The sequence below is a fragment of the Amblyomma mixtum genome, chromosome 1 (assembly GCF_055824585.1).
Source record: "Amblyomma mixtum isolate Tamu chromosome 1, ASM5582458v1, whole genome shotgun sequence".
Taxonomy (NCBI): Eukaryota; Metazoa; Arthropoda; class Arachnida; order Ixodida; family Ixodidae; genus Amblyomma; species Amblyomma mixtum.
The window spans coordinates 186,550,890-186,573,495 of NC_143012.1; the positions used below are offsets into that span (position 1 = coordinate 186,550,890).

The 22,606-nt window shown below is 46.3% G+C and overlaps 1 protein-coding gene across 1 annotated transcript; it reads left to right on the plus strand.

Moving 5' to 3' along the window:
- The first annotated feature begins 9,216 nt into the window (after positions 1–9,216).
- On the plus strand, positions 9,217–10,320 carry LOC149370231 (lewis-type alpha-(1,3)-fucosyltransferase-like). Its single transcript, XM_089577375.1, has one exon. The coding sequence runs from the start codon at positions 9,217–9,219 to the stop codon at positions 10,318–10,320; it is 1,104 nt and encodes a 367-aa protein (XP_089433501.1).
- The last annotated feature ends 12,286 nt before the right edge of the window (positions 10,321–22,606 follow it).

The window sequence follows — 22,606 nt, forward strand, 5'->3', positions numbered from 1 at the left end:
CTTTCAAGTAACGGGGCCCGAAGTGTTATAATGATGTGAATTCCGCATAAGCGGTTTATTAAAGGCTTAGCTCTCCGTACAAAGTGCCCCGAAGGCTCCGTTCTTGTCCAAGTACGCACACATCCTGTGCGCAGGAAGGACTCTCGGCACAGTGGACGAGGGGGGAGGGGGGGGGGGGGGGCGAGTAGAAGCAATGCGAAGGTTAGCGGGGGAGGGGAAGCGTCAAGGGGCAGGGGAGAGCACAGGGAATGAGAAGAAGCACAACAGCGTCTAGTGGAAGACCACGTGGCGCACTTCGCGATGTTCCAAGTGCACGCGGCCCATACCCACTGGACATGAAGGCCTGTGTATAACTGCGGAATGTCAGCCTTGTGATATTGACTTGGAAGTAGGTTTCACTACTCCCGAACGATTGCTTAGAGCTACAGATGAACAAAAACCACAATGTGCTGCATTTTGTTTGTTATTATTTGTTCGTAAAGGGGCTTTTTCGGCATTTCCTTGAGAGGATATTTTAGAAGAGGTGCGCGAATAAACATGCCTGCCAAGAGGTAGGACGCCGACGTGCACGGCAAAGCTCTTTTTATACGTTTTCGCTTTTTAAACAAAATATACTATTCACTTAGCGTTCACTTATTATTCACTCAGCATTCACTATACTATTTACTTACCATTCAAGTTAGCACAGTAAAAACAATCTCCGCTTTTGGTTACATTCAGTAACCAGGACTCGGTTTCGGCTCGGGGTATTGGGGTTTAACGTCCCAAAGCAACTGAGGCAATGAGAGACGCCGTAGTGAAGGGCTTCGGAAATTTCGACCACCTGGGGTTCTTTAACGTGCACTGACATCACACAGTACGCGGGCCTCTAGAATTTCGCCTCCATCGAAATTCAGCCACCGCGGCCGGGATCGAACCAGCGTCTTTCGGGCCACCAGCCGAGCGCCGTAACCACTGAGCCACCGCGGCGGGGCAGTAACCAGGACTCGTGCACGCAAAACCAGTTTTTCAGTCTTTGACGAGGAAATAGGGCTAAAGGCAATTCGATTCGCTCTCTTACTGTGAGGTATCTTTAGCCGGAAAATAGGGGTGTGCGAATATCAAATTTTTCGAATACGAATCGAATACGAATACCTGATTTCGAATATCGAATAGAATATCGAATAGTCAAGGACAGACGCATTTAACCACTACAAAACATTTATTTGAGCACCCAACGATATCACAGTTCAACTATCGATGATTAAATGAACAAAAAAGGTGTGTGTGGCTGCACAAAAAGTAACAAAGTCTCGAACATTATACTTATAAGAGTGGAAATATCAGAGAGGATGGCTAGTACACAGCATTGATTAAGGCCATCAGCAGGAAACCGCGTTGCTGGGATGAACATAGAAGGTTGTCGTGAAGGAAAACCAGCTGCTCCACATGATCAGGCAGAAGTAGTTCCCTTGTAGATGAAACGACTCCTCCAGCCACAGAAAAGTGCCCTCTCACATGGCACTGACCTGGCAGGTATTGCGAGGTACTTCGTGCACAGCTCTGACTATAGCAGCTTCGCAGGTATAGCCACAAAAAAGCTCCATCCATCCATGCGCTACATGCGCATTGCTCTGAGCGCCGCCATGCTGTTATGTCTCTGTCGATAGGGCTTGCGGAGCGAAATGAACGCCGGTGCTCACAATGAATATTCGGCTAGATACGAATATCCGAGTCGGGTCGAATATTCGAAAGAACACGAATACTTGGATTCCGAATCGAATACGAATATTAAAAATATAATATTCGAAACATATTCCAAAATTTCGAATATTCGCACACCCCTACCGGAAAACAAACTAGATAATAGCCAAAGATGCATGGCTAACTCATTCGTCGATCGCGGCAGTGACACAGTCGGCGGTGGAAGTTTGACGGCAAAGAAACCTAGAAGTAGAGAGCGTACGTCGAGCAGAGAACATAACCTGCCACGGCGTTCCTTGGTTTTCGATTGGACCGCTGCGCGTGGCTCCATCTTTCGTTAATCTCGCCGCAGTGACGTCCCACCGATGAAAGCGAGGTCTAGCCGAGGTCTTTCTAATGGTGCATCCCGATCGGCGCAGTGAAAGAAGTAGTATTGCTCCGCAAACTCGAGGAGCTTGTTTTAATGGGCGATTTGGATGCAGATCCTCAGTTCCGTTTGGTGCGCCACGGATATCTTGTTCCTCTGCGGTTTAAGAGAGCTGCTGGGAATCGCTGATTAGAATACGTTGTTGGTGAAAAGAATGGTAAGAATACGGTAAGGTGGAAAGTAGGGCGAGGATATCGGATTCATGGTGAAGGTAGCGCGAAAGATGGGAGACGAAAAGAAGAAGCAAGACAATACACGAGCCCTTTTTCGCAAGTAAGTGTTTATTGGAATAAAATAAAATAAATATAAACCCACTTAGCAAAAATTTATACAAAAAAGAAAAGGTGGGGCCAAAAAGATAGCCTGAAAATTGCTAGGCAAAATTGTAAACTCAAGCGAAGAGAAGTAACTGGGCACATAATTCACTATCTTGAAAACTACCCCGTCGCAATCCAGGAACTCCAGATGCAAACTAATTCCACGTGTGGTGCAGATATCTTCATTCGCAATCGCAGCAACTGATGGCGTGTTTATCCAAGATTCTTCCCGCTTATATATGTAAAAGCCCTCGACAATTTAGCATGAAAGCCGCTCCTTATGCGTTGCTAATATTTCGGCTTGCTCATAAAGTGGGCGACGACGGTTACATTCCTGCAGTCCTGAACGAGATGTGAAGACTTTGATCCTGAGAGCGAATTTTCATGAACAGTGGCACGTTCAGACAACGTCCTTTTCATATATGTAGGTCTTGCACACATACGTCTTGAGAGAGAGAGAGAGACTCTTTAATGAAGAGCAGAGAATTTAGCCGGCGCTTAAAAATCGCTGGCATGCTACTCTGCGTAGGGAGGGGAATTTGGGAGATAAAGACAGAAGGAGAGCAGAGTGGAAGAGGTAAAAAAAACGAAGATAAAATGCGGCCATGAAATGGGTACTAAGGATGCAATGGCGAGAATTGATGTAACCTATGGAGTGATGGAGTGCATAGTCCGTCAAATGGGCTGACGAAGTTCACTGCATGAAGAATGCATGAAGGTGACGTGCAAGTGAGTTTAAAGCTTATCAAGATGTCCAATGTCTTTTAAATATGTGAATAGAAAAGTCATTGCAAGTCTCTGTTGCCTAAGGCAGGCTAAGGGACCTAAAACTTTGTCCATTGTAAGGGGCACTGAGCAGAGCTTCTGCATGCAATGTTCATAGTACGCACGCTCGTTGGCATATGCAGGGCACTCAAGCAAGATATGCTCCACAGTTTCTATCGCGGCACAGTTGTCACAGTGCGGACTGTCCATTTGTCTAAAACGGTATCGTAAGCCGTTTGTATATGCAGCATTAAGACGAAGTCGATGATAAAGTGTTTCCAGATGTCGAGGAATTCTGGGTGAGAGTCTTGATCTAAGATGTGGGTCGATTGAGTGAAGAAATTGGTACTGATATGTCGGCAAACTCCAAAGCCGATACATTTCTTCGGAAGCAAAACTTTTGGCCACCTGGGACGCATCAGATTTCGTAAAAAAAGTTCTAATGTATCTCCGATGTTGGTGGCCCTTACGGGCCGCTTCATCTGCTTTTTCATTAGCCTGAATGCCACAGTGAGCAGGTACCCACTGAAATGTTATGCAGTGGCCTGCGGCAATAGCTAAATGATGTAGATATCCGATGTCCAGGGAAACTGGCTGGTGATTCGTTTTCTTCAGCAGGTTGGCCAGGATCTGAAGAGATGCTTTCGAATCGGTGAAGATAACCCAACGGTCGGCGGTTCGGCGCAGGATGTAAGAAACAGCTTCCTTAATGCCGTCAAGCTCAGCTGTCGTAGAGGATGTCCTCCGCTGCAGCCGGTAAGAAAGGGCATGACCTATTGAGGGCACATAAAGGCCACATGAAGAGGTTTCTTTAGTAGTTGAACCATCGGTGAAGATATGGGTGTGCTGCCTATATTCCTCCGTTAAGTAGGCCAGAGTAGTTTGCAGAAGAGCTGCCTGTGGCATGCGGCTCTTTGCATTCACACCTGGAACAAACTTCTTCACCTTTAGAGGAGAGAGTGTCCATGGAGGAAAGGTCAGAGGTAGTAGTTTCTGTGGCTGATTAATAGTAGGGATGGGCAGGAGCTGCACTGCCTGGCCAAAGCTAGAGTTGCTGTGAGTTAGGTGGGCACGGTGCAGGAAGTGCTTCTTCCCTTGAAGAACATGGCGGAGATGGGTACGCATAGTTTCCTGGGCGGCAATCACCTCTAGTGGGAGACATCCTGCCTCCGCTACTGTTCCTGATGCAGAGGAACCCTTTGGGAGGCCAAGGCATATTCGCAGGCAGTTGTTCCGTGCGGCAACGAGAGACTTATTGCTTGATGTAGATAATCTTTGAAACACTGGTAGACAGTAGCGCAAGGTTCCTTCAACGTAGGCTTTTTCAAGCAGAAGCATTGATCGGCAGTTGCTACCCCACCTTGTTCCCGCCATGAACCTAAACACTTGCGATGCTGCAATGATCCTCTCGCGGAGTTTTTTTGATCTGAGGTGTCCATGACAAATTATAGTCGATTACAACACCCAGGAATCGCTGAGATTGTACATCTGGTAGCGATCGTCCGCCTAGGAGCAGCGGATATCGGGTCGTCGTTTTTCTTGTAAACGCCATTGCAACACTCTTTTCTGGCGAGAGACGAAGACCTCTGGAAGCCAGGTGCATCGAAATGTGCAATAGCGCTCTCTGTAGACGTTGCTGGGTGATATAGCGCGAACGTGATGCGGTCCAGATGCAGATATCATCAGCATAAATTGTTATACGGACCCCTCGCGGAAGGTTTCTTCTTATGTGTATAAGGGCAATATTGAACAGGAGAGGGCTGAGCACCGCTCCCTGTGGTACGCCCCTCTCTACTGCGTGAAAGCGTGTTGGACCGTTTGGAGTGGTCATAAAAATTTGCCGTTCTTTCAAATAATGCCCAATCCATTTGTATAGCTTTCCTCCAAGGCCAAGACTGGCAAAGGCGGCGAGTATTGCATGGTGAAAGACAGAGTCAAAGGCGGCCTTGATGTCTAGGAAAACGGCTGTCGGGATGTACCCAGCATGAAGGTACTCCTCAATTGATGAGACGAGGGAGATGATATTGTCAGTCGCAGACCTGTTTTGACGGAACCCGTTCATTTCTTGGGGGAACTCATTTCGGCTTCCTAGGAACCAAGTTATGCGTTTGCAGATCATGCGCTCCATGAGCTTACCTACGCAGCTCAGTAGGGCAATGGGCCGGAATGATGCGTAGCTTGTTGGCTGCTTACAGGGTTTCAAAACAGGCACAATTTTCGCCAGCTTCCATTCCGTGGGGACCTCACCAGTCATCCAGGAAGAATTGTAATACTCCAGGAGTCGAAGACGGGAGGTGTGGGGTAGCTTTGCAATGGCTTTATAAGTCACTTCATCATGACCCGGAGACGTGTGTCTATTTGTCTCCGCGATAGCTGTGGATAGTTCTCCCATTGTGAAATGCAGGTCTAACGCTGGCACTGCCGCCTTTGGGATGCCTGATTGACCATTTGCGGAGAGTGTCGAATGCCCTGACCCTGTCGACAGTAGCCTGCAGTATTCTTCTGAGACTTCTTTTATAGATTTTTGTTCGTGAAGGGAGAGTGCAGTGAAGGGGTGGAGTTGTTGAGGTGGCGTGCTCATACCTCTAACTATCCGCCAAATATTGGTTACTGGTTGGCGCACATCCAGCGTAGAACAAAAGTCACGCCACTTTTGCCGACTGAGTTTATCCATATAGCGTCGAATGTGACGTTGTGCCCTTCGGCATGCACGTAGGTCATCGAGGCTTTTTGTGCGCAGAGCTTTCCTTTCAGCTCGCCGGCGTATAGCGCAGAGCCTTTGAAATGTGTCATCATTTGAAGGTAGGCTATCATTTTTAGTTGTAATTTGTGTACTCGCTCTCAGGCAATACGCCATTGTTGATGCTAATTCCTCATTGCGAGTTGCCGCAGTAATTCCTCTGCTTACAGCGCCCTTGTATGCGTCCCAGTCTGTAGATTTTGTAAGGAATTTCTTTGGGTTCCTCTGCGCATGGAAAGCCGATATGAGGATTGGGTAATGGTCGCTTCCGCGTGTCTCCAAATCAGTGCACCAGCCAAAGTTGTGGGCGAATGAACTTGTGACAAATGTCAAGTCGATGCTGCTGGTAGTCGTCGGGCCTCGGAGGTAGGTGATGCTGCCATCATTTAATGGCTGAACCGAATGCTTGGAGAGAAGTTTTGCAAGCTTGGCACCTCGGGCACATGTATGTGAGCTGCCCCAAATTTCATTATGAGCATTGAAGTCCCCGCAAATAATATGCGGTGAGGGCGTCCTTGCTATCAAGTTATCAAGTCTCATAGCATCAAATGGCGTGCCTGGCTCAAGATATACTCCAATCAGAGTGTACTGTTGTCCGGCAATAACTGTGACAGCGCACACGTATTCATTGTCGCTGTGAGGCGGGACATCAACCGATGAGGCCGGGATATCCTTGCGAAAGCCTATCAGCAATCTGCTGACGTTATCTGGTCGTTGTGAATGATGGAAATAGTATCCGCGGAGTCGGAAAGTTTCCTCGACGCGTGATTCACAGATGACTATGAAGGGGAAGCGGTACGCTCGCACGAGCTGTCGGAAATCTGAGAGTTTAGAGCGTAGCCCGCGAGCGTTCCACTGGAAAATGGTGCATGTACGAAAGATGTTGTGGATTGTCAGCTGCGGCGAAGTTCTCGCTGTGGAAGCCATGATTACTGAAGTGTGGTATTACGCCCCTGCGGAGCGTAGGAGAGCGACACCAACGGCTCCATTGCAAGGACAGCTTCTACTTCTGGGAGTCCTCCTGACGAGGGGTTTGCACGGATAAGAGCCTTGATGGCTGCAAACAGCATCGGAATGAGTAGGCTTGTGATATCTTGTTCAGAGCTTCCGGTTTTCTGCCTGTCGCTGATCTTCATGTCATGTTGTGGCGCCTTAGGCTCAGAGCGAGCGACGCTGTTTGTCGGGTCTTGTGCAGTGCGCTGCAGCAGCTTTGATGAAGGAGAAGAACCAACGGACTTCCCACGCTTCTTTTTTACTGCATCAGCGTAGGTCTTGTCAGGTGCTTTCCCACGCTGTGTTGACCGATTCTCGGAAAGAGCTGCCGTAGTCGTGAAAACCACGTCGAGGTTAGGTGGTGGTTCATGGCGCTTAGGGGTTTCCCTTGTGTTTGATCTGCCGTGCGAGCAACTGTGGCTGCTTTCTTTTTATAACACCCTCCGTAGGCCTTCGTACACCACGCCTGATTGTATGAAACGAGCCCTGAGGAATGGCACTTTTTAGATGTTTTCTGTTTTGTCTGTTCAGATTGGTTATATTTGCGGCAACGCTGTCTCAACGCGCGGCTGAAAGAACATGGATCAAAGCCTTCACATCTGATGGACCATTCTGGGGAATGTAATGGTTGTAGCCCACTTTATGAGCAAGCAGAAATATTAGGAACCCCTAAGGAGGGGATTTCACGCGGCATTATCTAATCGTTTTACATATCTAGGCCGGGAGAATCGCTGATGAGCACACGATCTGTCGGTGTGACCTGCGCATCAATTAACATATCTAGACCACACGTGGAACTAGCCAGGACAGCAGCGGGGGCATGTTGATTATTCATTTGTGACACAACTGGTTTTTATTTCGAAGAAACACTTCTTCTTATACCTTTTTCGCCCTCTCAAAAAACGCATGCGTCACAACCATATCGTTCAAGCGTCCAAAAAACATAAGACAAATAATCACAGACATTTATAATCACATTTTTAACATGTCAAATTCTTTCTTTGTCAAAGCAACAGACGGCGTGCTGACACAATCGTCGCGCAGACTCGCTATCGAAGCTGCCTCGATTATTTCCCGGTATAACTGGTCTTTGTGATTAGCCAAAGCTTTACATTTTTGGAAAACCGGTGCACAGCTTGTTGAAGGGCAATCTCTGCAATGAATTGCCAGGTTCCTGCAAGCTTTCTCGAAATTATTTTTGTGTTCTAGTAGCCTTTCATTCATGCACCTGCCAGTCTGCCCAATGTATTGTTTACCGCATGTCACTGGCAACGAATAAACAAGGCCTTCGGTGCACTCCACAAAGGGGGTTCGATGCTTTATCGTGCATCCCTACTTCTTTTTGGTCATGTCGCAGTTCACTCGTCTGCACAGACTTTTGAGTTTATTAGGAGCCGTCATCACAACATTCACGCCAGCTTTTCGACCTATGCCTTCGACCTATGTGCCTGTCTCTTGTCCCAGGTGTTTTGACCTGTTCCGTCACAAATGTGGAACTAGTTACTTCCGGTGTTCCTTGGCTGGGGCCGCGATGCTCTCAAGTTAGTTCACCACATGTCTGGCTACTTCGCGTTTCTCCTCTGTTAATACCTTGCCCAGAGATATTCACGTGGTTTTAGGTCCCACGTTCTCCTTTTTTTCTTTTTATAGAACTTTCTCAAGACGTGTGTTTCTACTTCGCGCTGTTTCAATAAAGATGTAATAAAGATATAGCGCTCGTGTCGTGTCCTGCGTTCGTCCTCGTCTTTCGCACTACCTTTACCGAGTATAGAGGCGCTGGCTAAGCACGGCGAAAGGGCGCGGCTAAGAAGGAGCGCTGCGGAGGCCAGTAGCGGAGGCAAGCGGCACACCACATGATGGGTGCAGGCGGCACTATGAGAAAGCACTGAGGATGATAAGGGCAAGGAGGAGCGGTCCTCCGCTGCTGCACGGCTGTAATATTGCGAAGCGATACAGGCAGGGCATACGCCAACACTTTAGCTCTCCGATCATGCACAGAACGACGTAAAAGTTGTGATTTTAGTGGGATATTGTGCATGCAATACCACGGTATAGAGCAGCTAATCTTTCCGGGCTCAAAGTTTTTTTGAGGAGCTATCGCACTCGTGAGAGTGATGTTTGTTGTTCATTGCGCTAACTTCGGAATTAAAGCGCTCTTCCAATCTACGGCTCGAGCATTGCGCAAAAAAAAATCATTTCTCTTGTTTTTCTTTGCAGCATCCACCTGCTCTTTTGCCGCTACCAAATCCAACTCGCCCCTCAGATTACCACTCAAGTGGATGCTCCTAGTCATGGCAATGACAGCAACTTATATATTCTTTTACACTCTAAAGCCACACAGACGGCTGCCAAGCGAAAAGCTTCAGGACATTGAGGTTTCAGCTTATGGCTTCACGAATGACAGTTTACTGACAAACATCACTGCTACGCAGCGTCTGCCGCGAATCATGATGTGGACAAAATTCTTTGGCTCTTGGTATGGAGGGCTAAATAATTCAAGAGTCGGTGAAGAGAAGCTGGAAAAGTGCAGCGCTGCGTGCTTCATCACCAACGACCTGAATCTGCTGGCCTCTAGCGACGCCGTCGTATTCCATTTACGGGACATGGACATTAGGAATTTGCCTGCGATGCGTTTGAACTCCCAAAAGTGGGTCTTCTACATGATGGAGTCCCCACCACACACCTTGTTTCACTACTTCAGTGCCACGAAGAACCTATTCAACTGGACCATGACCTACAGGTCAGACTCGGATGTGTACAACCCCTATGGCAGAGTGATTCGTCGGAGTTCACCGGTAACCATAAACAAAAACATGAGCACCATCTGGAAATCCAAACAAAAAATCGCTGTTTGGATGGTAAGTAACTGCTGGACTGATGGCAGACGGGAAGCATTCGTCAGGGAATTGAGCCGGCACATACAAGTTGATGTGTACGGCCGCTGCGGCCGTTACGACTGCCCCAGATCGCGTGGTCGTGCATGCTACGAGGAATTCGAGCGTGCTTACTTTTACATGCTTTCCTTTGAAAATTCTATTTGCGCTGAATACGTGACAGAAAAATTTTTTACTGTACTAAAATATTACATTGTACCGGTTGTGTTTGGTGGTGCAAATTACACTGCAATCGCGCCCCCCAACTCATACATCGATGCGCTCGCATTCCAGTCACCTAAGGAGCTTGCCGACTACCTGATAGCTTTGTCAAAGAACTATACTCGTTACGGTTCCTATTTCAAATGGAAAGATGTTAAGGATGTGGAGGTGTGGGACGGTGGCATCTGTGAGCTTTGTAAAAAGTTGTACAATGCCTCCGAAATTCAGCGTAGTTCGTCATACGGCGACATAGGAGCTTGGTGGCTAAACGGAGGCCGTTGCCGAAAGTGGGGTCTCTAGCAACCGTCCTCGAAGGGCAGGGGTGGCGATGTGAATTAAATTGGTGGCGCTGATTCTAGGCGCTTCAGATTACGCAAACATCAAGTTTACTACGATACAGGAATCCGTGTTTCACAGGATACGAAACTAGTATGCCCGGTAACCAGAGGAAACATTTATTGCTACTCTTTAGATGACACTGGGCACGATATGTTCCGAATGAAATTTCTACGGAGCGGCAGGTCACGTAGATAAACGCATAGGGTTTACAGTAAATTATTTTCGTCAACTTGAGAGTGGCATTGTTTATTTCAGTGAGCGCTTTTTTCAAAGCAGCAAAGAAGAACTTACAAATTTTCTTCAGGAACAACGGAGCCAGAATCAAAAGCAACGTTTGCGTAATGAATCTTTCACGATATGATTTTTGTAACCTGGTGTGGACAGTGAATAAACATGTGCACACATAGTGTTGTACGGATATGGCTACATTTTCAGGGTGTGTGGTTCCAAACGGAGTAAGGTGCAGGAGCAGTTTAAGATATCGGTGGCAATGTTTCCGTATTTTTACTCCGTCAGATAAATTTCACTCTGCCGTTTTATATAGCGGAACTTTTCATGGTTGTCACTATGTACACCGTAAAGCTTGCCATTTGTACATATATTTTCCGCAAAAGCACCAGAACAGGCGCTCAACTCGTGCCTCCTATTTGGTTACCACTTATTCGAAGCAGAGAGAACATTAGTTCTCTTCCTTGTTGTCCCTGTGTAATAGTTGGGGATAATAAGAATGTTTCTGCAAATTAGTGATGCAGGTGTGCTCGGGAATGCAGCGAAACACTTCTACGAAAACATACTGAGGAGTGCAGGACTTATTTCTCTTGGTGCGGTATTTCAGAACACAAATAGTATAATAGTATTCTACATTAGAAGAACTTGTTGTTGGGCTAGTTGGTAGTTATTCATAATTAAATTCAAAGGCGCCAAACCATACGCACACACACACACAGGAGAAGAAAGACGAGACAGAGCGCCTACACTACAGCGCCTACACTACAGTATTCTACACTACAACCGATTTAGCTAGCAGTGTTGTTGTGTTGTCCGTTTTTTCGCCTGATGAGCAGGGTTCCCTTCCGAGACGAGTCAGGATATTTTTAAAGTTTCTTACTCGAGGCCGACTGTTTTAGTGTTTTCAATATTCTCTCATCAACGCGCGCTAATTTGGGAGTGCCGTTTTCTTCATGAGGAAATGCGGTTACTTACAGTTTTATCATTTCATCGCTAATTGCAGGCGCTAGAAGGCGTTAACATCGCGTATCTGCCTGTGTTAGGCCTTTATGGGCAGCGTATGACTTTAGTTATTGAAAAGATCTACGAAATACGATATATTACATGTGCTTACATTTGCTTCCGGTTATGTACAAATTTTGCGACTAAATATTTATCAGGCTTGAAAAATTCGGGAGGAGTCCTCAATCGGTGGTTACAGCTCATAGCAGGAGGAAGTGGGAGAAGGAAGATAATTAGATAAAAAACGACTCCAACTAGATATATTGGACGGCTGAGAGGCAAATCGCACAAAGCACTCAAGCCATGCAGTCGCTCACTTGTGGAGAAAATCGTTGTTCCTTGAGGGCATGTGCGTCTTCACTCACTGCTCTCCGAGGTGAGCGAAGAATTTCTTACTACTATTGGCCACAAACACTACTTTTATCATTGCGTATTTGTGTCATATAAGGCTAATACAGGAGGCCGCCCCAAAAACCTGCGATCGCAATTATTGATCTGCACGGGAGCACGCCTCTCGAGCGTTCTCGTCAAGCGGGTGGATCACGCATTGACAACTGTCAGGAAACACTGAACCTGAGCACGAATACCAGTAGAGCTACCGTCATGCACTGACGTTGATAACACTATCCTCGAAAGAGAGAAGGCTTTACTCTAAAGACGGGAGTTGATTACAAATATATGGTCAGGAAGCGCAGTTTTGGTGTGGATTAGCACGCGGTAATATCCCAGCGGCTATACTCAGGCGGGCATCAGCGAGGATTCGTACCAGGGGCACGACCCTGGAGTCTCCGTAAAACTATTGTGTTAGAAACATATGCTTGTGACTACTATTGCTATCCAGCGCTGAGACTTAGGTGCACAGCCATCGAGTACATGGCGGGAACATTGCATTTCAAGCATTTCCTAGCTTTCGAGGGTTTCTCTTTAGCTTTCAGGGGAATCCGAGTATTGTTTCTTCAACATCGTACAAGTGTGCTTATAGCATATTTATTGAAGGAAGGTGTGTGCAGATGTAGAGACTGGCTCAATTGTGTTCTCGAAAAGTGACAAGATGGGAGTAGTGGTTGCATGTGTCATTATACCTGCTTGACGCGCTGAACATCCAAGCAGCACGAGGGGAGTTTCCCAAACGTGCTGCACTGGCACTTCGTAAATCACTTTCCAGGGGTAGCTAAGGTAGCCAGGAAGAAGAGATGATGGCTTTCGCAGCGGGGAACTGAAGCCCGTGTTCAGGCCACTCCTCTCGCAGCACTCCTCTCGACGCATATATCGTGTCGTGCACGCTGTTAAAGGGGTACAATTGTTTGTGCCAAAGTCATCTATCCGCAAAATAAAAATAAGTAGACTTGGGGGTGAAGGAGAGGGAGCGAGCGTTGTCCGGCGCCTCGGTTTGTGTGAGCTCTTGAAGACAGCTGACGTTCGTTCCAGGTTCGCGTAGTTTAAGGGACCCATGCTTCCTTTCGTTTCTACAAAGAACGAATGCCACGTAGGGACCTCACCTTTGATTCATATTACGGTGGTGAAGCGGAGTCGTGAAGTTCGCCGATGCTTTCGAATAACGGCGAAGTTTTGAGGACTTCGGGCAGCATGCCACTGCTATGAAGGTCGTATGTGGTCAGTTCGGGAAAAAAGGGCCTGGCTGCTCTTAAGGCACCTCTTAGAGCCCACTGAAACAAAATCTACTGCCAGATCTCGCATGAGCGAAATCATACACGGATTCCCAGGAAAAGATGCGGTGCTCCTGTACGAACTTCGGAAGAGATACCTGAACACGTCTAAAAGAGACGCCCTTAGCAGCTACACGGGTGCTCCCAACGAGGAGCTACACAGAGACATTACGGGCGCGGAGGCATCGGCTGCAATCGGTGACCTTAGCACAACATCAGCCGCGGAATCAGACGGAGTCACGAATAAGATGCTCCGAAATCTAGATCTTAAATCTGTCTTGACAGTTACAGATTTATTCCATGGATATTGGCGTAAAAGAGAACTTCCTCACCGTGGAAACACGCGAGAGTAATTTTTATCTCTAAACCCAGCAAGAGGGTCTGCATTGACAACCTCGGACCCATATCTCTTGCGTCGTTCTTAGCCAAACTCATGGTGCACATGATCTTGACCAGAATGCAAGGCTATGCTGAGGATAATGACTTAGTACCCAGTACTATAGCAGGTTTCAGGAGCCAAATATCAACCCAAGACGCCATGTTTCAGTTTTATAACGACGTCATAGATCCCCGGGATAAAACCAGCACCACAGCCATTCTTGGACTTGACTTAGAAAAGGCCTTTGACTACGTATCGCATTTCGCAATATCTAGGAGGCCTCCCGAGCATAAATGTAGGCGCCAGAGCCTACAAGTATGTCAGCTATTTTCTATCTAAGAGAACGGCGGAATTCTTAATTGAGAGAATCAGGTCGGATAGGATAGAACTGGGAGATAGAGGCACGCCGCAAGGCTCCGTCCTGTCACCCTTTATCTTCAACCTATCTCTGATATCGCTGCCTAGCAAGCTAAAGGACATAGAGGACTTACGTCCTAAACACTATGCGGGCGACGTTACCATATGAGGGGCGTAGAAGAAACGTGGAAGAATCTCTTCAGGAAGCGGCACAAGTAGTCCAGGAGCACGCCAGCAGCTGTTTACTCAAATGTTCTCAATCCAAGTTTGAACTCCTTCTAATCAGACAAAAGAAACAGAGAGAAAACACCATAGAGGTGAGCCTTCAACGTTTCCGGATACAGGAGTTCGTAATCATTCGAGTGCCATGTCTGTTCATTCAAAATAATCTTAAAAGCAACATTACAGTCAGCCGTGTGGAAACAACGGTCAACCAGATAGTCAGGCTCATTCGAAGAATCACCGCTAAAAAGAGAAGTATGAAAGAGGCCGACATCTGTCGACTTATTTATGCATTCGTCATTAGCAGACAAAGCTACTCTCTACCATACCTCAAACTATTTAAGGTGGACATCGACAGATTAAACAGGTTACTCAGGCAAGCTTATGAAGCTGGTCTAGGGTTTGCCAGAAACACACCCATGGACAGATTTTTATCCTTGTGTATACACAACACTGTAGAAGGACTCATCACTGCGCACAAGGCTATGGACACTCAAAGACTGGCCAAACACTGCAGCAGGAAGAGAGATTCTAGATCGAATAGGCGTAAACGCTGAACCCATGCCTGACCGACCGGGCCCTCTACTACAAGGAGTGCGCGACAAACTAATCATCAAACCGTTCCCCTGAAATATGCTACCGAGCTTCCACGACGGCAGAAGATGAGCCAGAGTGCGGGCTCTGAATAGAAAGTACCTAAATGATCCTGGAGCCGTGTACACTGATGCATCCGATTAAAATCTCAGCCAAGACGCCTTCGCCATTTGGGCATCCAAACTGGAAGAGGCGAATGCATCTCTGCGGCCTCGGTCGTGGTCAAGTGCTCGGATCAAGCAGAAGAAGCGGCCATAGCCTTGGCCTTAGCCAATACTGAGGCTGACATCATTGTCAGTGATTAAAAGACTTCCATACGACACTTCTCGCGCGCTAGAATATCCCTAACTGCTAGAAACACTCTCCGAACTATTACGCTACAACAAGAGAGAGAACTGGTATGGACTTCTGCCGATTCAGAGAACCCAGGGAACGAAGCAGACCACCAACACGCTCGAGGTTTTGTCAGCCGAGCAGTGGGCTCTCCTCCAGGGGGACCCGAGATGGAGGCACTGATTTCCTACCACGACATTACCCAATTTTCCAAATTCTCGAGAAGAATCTATCCTCCCCCGCACAAGTCCCTCTCCAAACACCAAGAGGTGGCTTGGAGAAGATTTCAAACCCATACTTACTCGAACCCGTGCATTTACACCCACATCCACCCCGGCCCCATAGACTCCACCTGCATCCACTGCGGCAGCACTGCCACCCTTGATCATACACTATGGGTCTGCCCGGAGGGTCCTTCTCCAGAAGCTCTTATAAAGGCTCCCTCAGCAGAAGCCTAGGAAGAAGTTTCAAGTTTCAAGTTTATTTAAAACACACATACTAATACAAATACAATAAAATCAGTACAGAAGGAGGTCCCAGAGTACACGACTGTCGGGGGGACCTCCTAGAACAAATAAAGTGGGGTAAAATTACAAAGAATGGAAGGCAGTGTATCAATTAGCATAAATAAACAATCTACAAAAAATTTACAATGTTATGTGCGAAAAACGGAGCAAAAAGTATATACAGCAACAACTTTGAAACACAATGCAAAGAAAATGAGACTTTAAGCAAGGATTACTACTGTTTAGGCATGTGAGCTACACAGGAAATTAAATTAAGTACTCTTTAATGCGGTGATGAAATGAGTGAACAGTAAACGATGCTTTAATTTCACATGGCAAAGTATTCCAACAGGATATGCCAGCAAATATTGTGGTAAATTTTCCATAATTAGTCCTCACTTTAGGTAGAAGAAGATTATTACGCTGTTGAAACCTAGTAGAATTAATATTTATAAGCTGATCAGGAAAGCCATCAATACGAGCATGATGATTAATTACCTTGTAGATAATGATGGATAATTTCACAGCGAATAACTGTTGAAGTGGAAGTATGCACAAGCTATGATAAAGTGGTAAAGAGTGTGTTAAGAATGAACTGAATGACATGACATGAGCCTGATGGCCTGATTCTGAAGGCGCTGAAGTCTTTCAATGTGAGTGAAATATGTATTTCCCCAGCAGGACAAACAGTAGCTAAGGTGACTGTGGATATATGCATAATATAATTAACGTAAGATGTGCGGTTGAAAGTATGCACGCGTGTTTTGATTATAATATGAATGCCGATGGAAACCTTATGCATGAGTGATTGAACATGGAGATGAAACTTCAAGTGCTTATCTAAAGTGACCCCAAGGAATCTGAAAGATTCGGAAATATGCAGTGCATGGTTATCATGCAGTGCATGGTTATGCAGTGCATAATATGCAGTGCATGGTTATGTTAGTGATGGTGGAATATTTATGATTCTGAGAGGAGAGTGAAATAGCATGAAAGTTGTTTGTTGGGGTTCATTTGCAGCATGTTATTTTTGCACCACTGGCTGATATTATTTAGGTCTATGTTAAGTTTATGCTGAAGTGTGGTGGTAGATTTGTCTGAAGTGTAAATGGTTGTATCGTCCGCATATAATACACATTTTTTGTGGTTTAGTGCGATAGGTAGATCATTAATGAACAGTAAGAACAGTAACGGTCCCAGTATTGATCCCTGCGGAACACCTTGGTTTATAGTCTGAGAGGTAGAAAAAGTGTCGTTTATAGCAATAACTTGTGATCGATTGCTTAAATAACTGCATATTGCCACCTGGTGTTCTCAGGTGGCGCTGAAGTGTCTTCGAAGACGTTGAAGTGTCTCGCGCTGGCTGCCTGGCTGCTGCATTCTGCTGGTTAGCGACCTGTCGCCCTGTTTTCCGTTACATATTTTGGTGGAGGTGCGGGGTAATATCAATATCAACTGAAGAGGTGGACCGGAAATACCAAGATTCTAGCTTATGAACAAGTATGCGGTGGTTAATTGAAGTGCTGCGCAGCTTGCCCCCCCCCCCCCCCCCCCCCCCGCCGTCCAGGCGGGAGCAATCGAGAGCGCCGAAGTCGCCACAAGTTATCAGCTAACGGCAACCTGGCCCTTCTGCTAAGAATCCAGCAACCATTCTTTTGCGACAATAATGTCTTCTGTCTCTCCCCCTTACGGCGCGGTTCAGGTGTCCGCCGAGCTATGTGAGACAGGTACTGCGCCATTTCCGTTCCCCAAAATCCAATTTACTAATTTAAAATGTTGATATGAGCAAGCTTTTTATTTCTTGTGTTTTGATTTTAAGAAAATGTTCCCTGATGTTAAACTATGATTCCAGTTCTGTTACCTTAATTTTTCTGCCTTGCGTTCAAGCGTGAATGTTCATAGCTGTTCATATTTTATTTCTAATTGCTACATTGCATTGACTTCAATAAATATTGACACCGGGTCGCGTTTCACACAAATTTTGTGGTCATGTTTTATGTGTGCTGTAGATCAAGAACGAGCAAGTTACAGAGGACAGCCTAGGTGATGTTATTTTTTGCAGACATTTAATAGCCATAAGTTAAAGGATATTAATGATGCATATCCGCCTGAATTGTTAGAGCGAAGCTCATTGAGATCGATGGCAACAGCGTTCAGCGCGCTTGCTCTATGCGCTGTTGTCTCGCGGTCATTGTAGTGACATATCAGACCAACGTCTGTTCTTCGCTTCCCACAATTGTTGCGACGCCATGAAAAAGGTCGCAGCATGAGTGGCCTCCTGTTGCGATGTTTGCTAATGGCTGATGGCGCCGGCGGGTGCATCTCCGTCAAAGACCGTAGGCGTCCAAAGATGCGAAAATTGCTGCGATGAGGCTTAACAGTATGAGACTCCCGCGCTTAGTTTTTCTCCCTCTACGTGCAGTAATTCCTGTGCCGCTGCGTGAAGCCATCCATGTGAGCCCTTTTCAACAGAGATGAGGGCTTTCATGCAGCATAGCAAGTACAGTTTGGTCTCTAGCAATCGAAAAATCCTTAGGAGTTCGGAGCTTCTTGAAACTCTATCCGGCTTTTTAGCTGAGAAAGACGTCAAGAAAAGTGCGCAAAGATGCGTACATCGCTAAGCATAGCTGCTACCTCACCGATATCAATATCCAAGTACTGGGATGAAGTATCGAGAACTATATTAAGACGTCAGTAGTGATTGCAGCCAAGGGATACATATCACAATGTACTTCTTGCTTTCGAACAGGGCGTGAATCGGAGCGGTAAATTAGTAGCGTAATCATTTTGGATTCAAGGCAATTTTACAGACGCTTGAAAGGAAGACAATCACATGCCGCCACTAGGATTCAAATTCATGGCCTTCTTTTATATTACTTTTATTTTATTCCCATGGTCTTAACCAAGGAGCATAATGCCGACCCTCTCGATGCGCATTTCCACGAATGTGTAGGTCACTGAGCCTTGATGACCAGTGGCGGGAAGAACATCCATGTGACACAATGGGCTTCGTGGTTGCAGGCGCGAGTTTTGAGAATTTCGTGATGATAGACAACGAAGGTAGCCGCTTCTCTGACAGAGCGGATATAAGAAAAGCAAAAAAGAGTCTAAGCGGCAAAGCTTCCGGTGGTGCAATGAGGTTGAGAATACTGGTAGTAAGGGATGTTGCTTTTATGGTGTTATGAGGGTTTAACGCCCCAAAGTTACTCGGGATATGAGGGACTCTGAAGTGAAGGCCTCCGGAAATTTCTACCACCTGGGGATTTTTAATGTGCATTGAAATCGCACAAAACACGGCCCTCTAAAATTTCGCCTCCATCGAAATTCGACCTCCGCGGCCGAGATCTATCCCGCGTCTTTCGAGGGATGCCTAAGAATCGTTGTAATGCACGACTGATTGTGGAGACGTTTCTCCATCAGGGAGTGCGAACCGGGTGATGAAAAAGATTGGGACGTCAGATAACCGATCTGCTCGTGACGAAACAGCAGATATGCTCATCTGTGTTTGGGTGTAATATGTACAAAAAGCTTGTGGTTTCTGGGGCTCGACAGAATTAGTTTAAAAAGCGTTTCCCAATCCACATTTTCTCGTCGCATAGGTAAACATAAAACAAATTAGAGGAGGCCTATATCGATTGATTACCACGCGCTGGTAAGGAACATGCGGGTTTTATTGAAAACATACCAAGGTAAGGATTTATCGCCCTTGCATGCCACCCACAACCACCCTCCCTGCGGGCAGATAGGGCGGCTTCGTTCTTGCTGTAGTGTACTGCGATTCCTTAGCGTCCTTGTAGCCATTGGTACACTATGTGGAATCCTTAGTGATTTAATTTTCGAATCTCTGCGTCCTGTGGTTCATGTAGTCCATGATGAAGAGCAGCTTGGTCGGCTTTTGATTGCAGTGTTGAAAGTTCACGAGAACTTTCGATCTTATTGCACTGAACGACGACACATAGAGAAGTGGCTAATAATTAGGTGGGCGCCCCGACTGATCTTCCACGATCAAGACGTGGACCTGGAACAGAATTATATCCTCCCAATATTTCTCGGCGTAACACAAAACTGACTTCTGAAGGCACTGGAGAGAAGAAAGATTTTGTTAGAAGCGCTGTAGAAAAAGCTTATTTATCATTTTACGAGCAGTGTAACTGCCTACTTTTGTGCGTTCAGAAGCTGCAAACCATGACCAGCGAGAGTGAGAGCATTTGCCTTCTGCAAAAGTGATGAACCAAAAGTATTATGGTCCCAACTGCGAAATCGCACTACAGCAGGTTTAGCATGGCGTAGGATCCGCTTCAACTTCAATGACGAAAGTCGTTATCTAAGAGGAACGTTTGCGGGAACGAGGAAAATTTAAGTACATTGTGGTCACTGCCAGAACCGAAATCCCTAAAGACTGAGACGCAGCCTAGAAACGAAAGCTTGAAACACTGCATCAGTAATGGTCGGGTCGTCCAGAGAGAGCTTAAACTAAAATGTACGATGCAATATGACAAATATTTTTGAACGAACTAAAGACTCACGCATTAACCAACATGTGAACAATATTTTGCTGATGTTTGCTGACTTGGTGAAAAAAAAAATCAGTAATGGTAAGGTTCAACGGCAGGTTGTCACTTCAGTGTGATTCGTGTGATCCCCATGCAAGCATCAAATTTTATATTCCGAGCTTTTCGGTAATAAAGAGCCCGTTTCTCACAATCGTTTCATTTGAACCCTTTTCTGAAGAGTCGTTTTGGGCAGTTGTTGGTCCCTTTAAAACCGCAACTCGTGTTTGGTGGCGTTAGGCTTAATATTTGATGTTTTTCTATCCCGGAATTTGGAGAGAACTACGAATTCACACGCTTATTTAACTAACGTTAATCGTGACGCTAACCTTTCTCCGTGAAAATGCAACTTTTCATCGCGATAATCATTTGCGTTGTCATAATGTGCGATCCGCGTGAACGCACCTTCCTCTACAGAGAGCCCAAGAGGTATTGAAGCTTGCCTCAAATCTAGGGACTGATATAGGTCGTTAAGAAACACTGGCATCGAACATGGCCGTCTCGGTACGTGCGCGGAAAACAGCGAGGATGCCATTATGTCACAAAGATATCCAAGTGCTGTTTAAGGAAGAACAAGGCAAGTGGCAATCGCCGACCGCTTCCTGATGCAGATCGATTAGCTAGTGTCAGAAACGCCTAGGGCTTTCCCATTCTGTAGCGCATCCTTGCCTCATGCAGTTGGTACTAGGTGGAACTATCGATTTGCAGTGCGGTCGACTGGCGATAGGTGGACTACGCTGACAACGTGACTGCGCCTCTTTACACCTGGATCCATCGCATCATTTACACTGTTTTATCCGCCCTTATGGAGGCGTTCAGGCGCCTTTGCCGCTTTCTCAGCCTCCTTCACGGCCGCGTGACGCAGCGGTCGATAAAAGAGCGAAGTGCGCGAAAGAGCGAAAGAGCTCGTGAAACGCGATTTTTCATCTTTGTCTTCAAAATACCTCCCAGAGCAGAACGGTCGTCAAAGGTTACGGATGACGTTCATTATAACGGTCGCCACGGGAGCTGCTAGGCAGCCATTGGGACTCTCCTCTTTCAGCAATGTGGTGAGCGAAACTTTTCAAACCTCAAGGATGACGTAGACAGTGATGAAAATGAGCGATCCCTTTGCCGCGTGTTAATGACCGAAGTTTAATGTAGCATTTTTCATATAGCAGTATATAGACCTGAACGGCACTGTTTTTTTTTTTTTGTGCCGGAGTGAAAGTGTCTCTGGGGCTCACAGTGAGCACACATGCAAGTTACACGAATGACGCGTAACATTTCTCATATAGAAGAACAAATATCTCAAGTGTACTGATCTGCTTGCGTGTCAAAGTACCTACTTCAGAAAATAACTAATGGCAGGTTATGTTAATAAAACAATTTGGTGGTTATATATCCACGTGGTCTCTGTCTCAGAATATGAATGCTGATGATTCAACTTACAACCATGTTCAAATGAAATAAACTGTATGTGCATCTCATTAGATAAATATAATGTTTGGAAAAGAAAGGGAGGATTTGAAGCATGGAATCAATTGCGGTGATTGCGGACGTGAAGGTTATGAGGCTATGGGGTTGGCTATGTACCCCGCAACTTGTGGATAGCCCGGATCGTATATTAGTATCCTCTAATAGTGAAAAGGTGAGCTCCGATCTCCTGGATACAGATAACCTCCGGTGATAGCGGATGGTGCTGAGTGAAAAGTTGTAGTTAGGAAATTTTTTTGTGGAGTGAACCACTGTTCCACTGCCAAATTTTCAGCTGATGGCGCGTTGTCGCATCAGTTATTAGATAACGCTGCCTTCGAGACTGCTTTGGGCGTCGTTGTCATCATTAGCGTTGTTGGTGCGGCTTTAGGGTTTGAAGTGCAGTAATCGGCGCTATTTTCTCGCTTGAGCGAGCCGTGTTCCGGTACCCGAACGCTACGCTGGAGCAGTTCTATGGCTTGTTCATGTTTTGGGAGTTGGGTAGCTATTTGTTGTTGAGTGGTAAGGTGTGGGACTGGCATGCCAATCACTTCTACCCGCGATTCAATTGCCTGTACCCACGAACTAAGTGCCTAAATAGCCACGTATATTCTGGCAAGGGTAATGATTTCGGGGGGTGGTGACTCCGGCTGCGGTGCGGGATGGGAAGCCTGCACTGGTGGTGCGAGTGGTCTTTGGGATGTTGGTTGTAGAGTGCTTGTGTGGGCGGTTGTTAGGGCTGCTCATCTTGGCGCTGAAAGCGCCGTGTAAGGTCCTGAACCTGTGCTTTAAGTTTCTTTTAAGGCGAAAGCCTTTAATGGCTCATACTCGCGGCCATGACTCTGTCCGTCCGTCCGTTATGCATCTCAAGTGGAAGTTATTACTAGTCACAAGTCATGACTAACTAGTCATTGACCAGAACAAAAATCCTGAAATGTTGTGCACGGCGAGAAT

What these genes read in the sequence shown, in the direction of transcription:
- LOC149370231 (XM_089577375.1), top strand. Translation starts at nt 9,217, where the DNA reads ATGGCAATGACAGCAACTTATATATTCTTTTACACTCTAAAGCCACAC.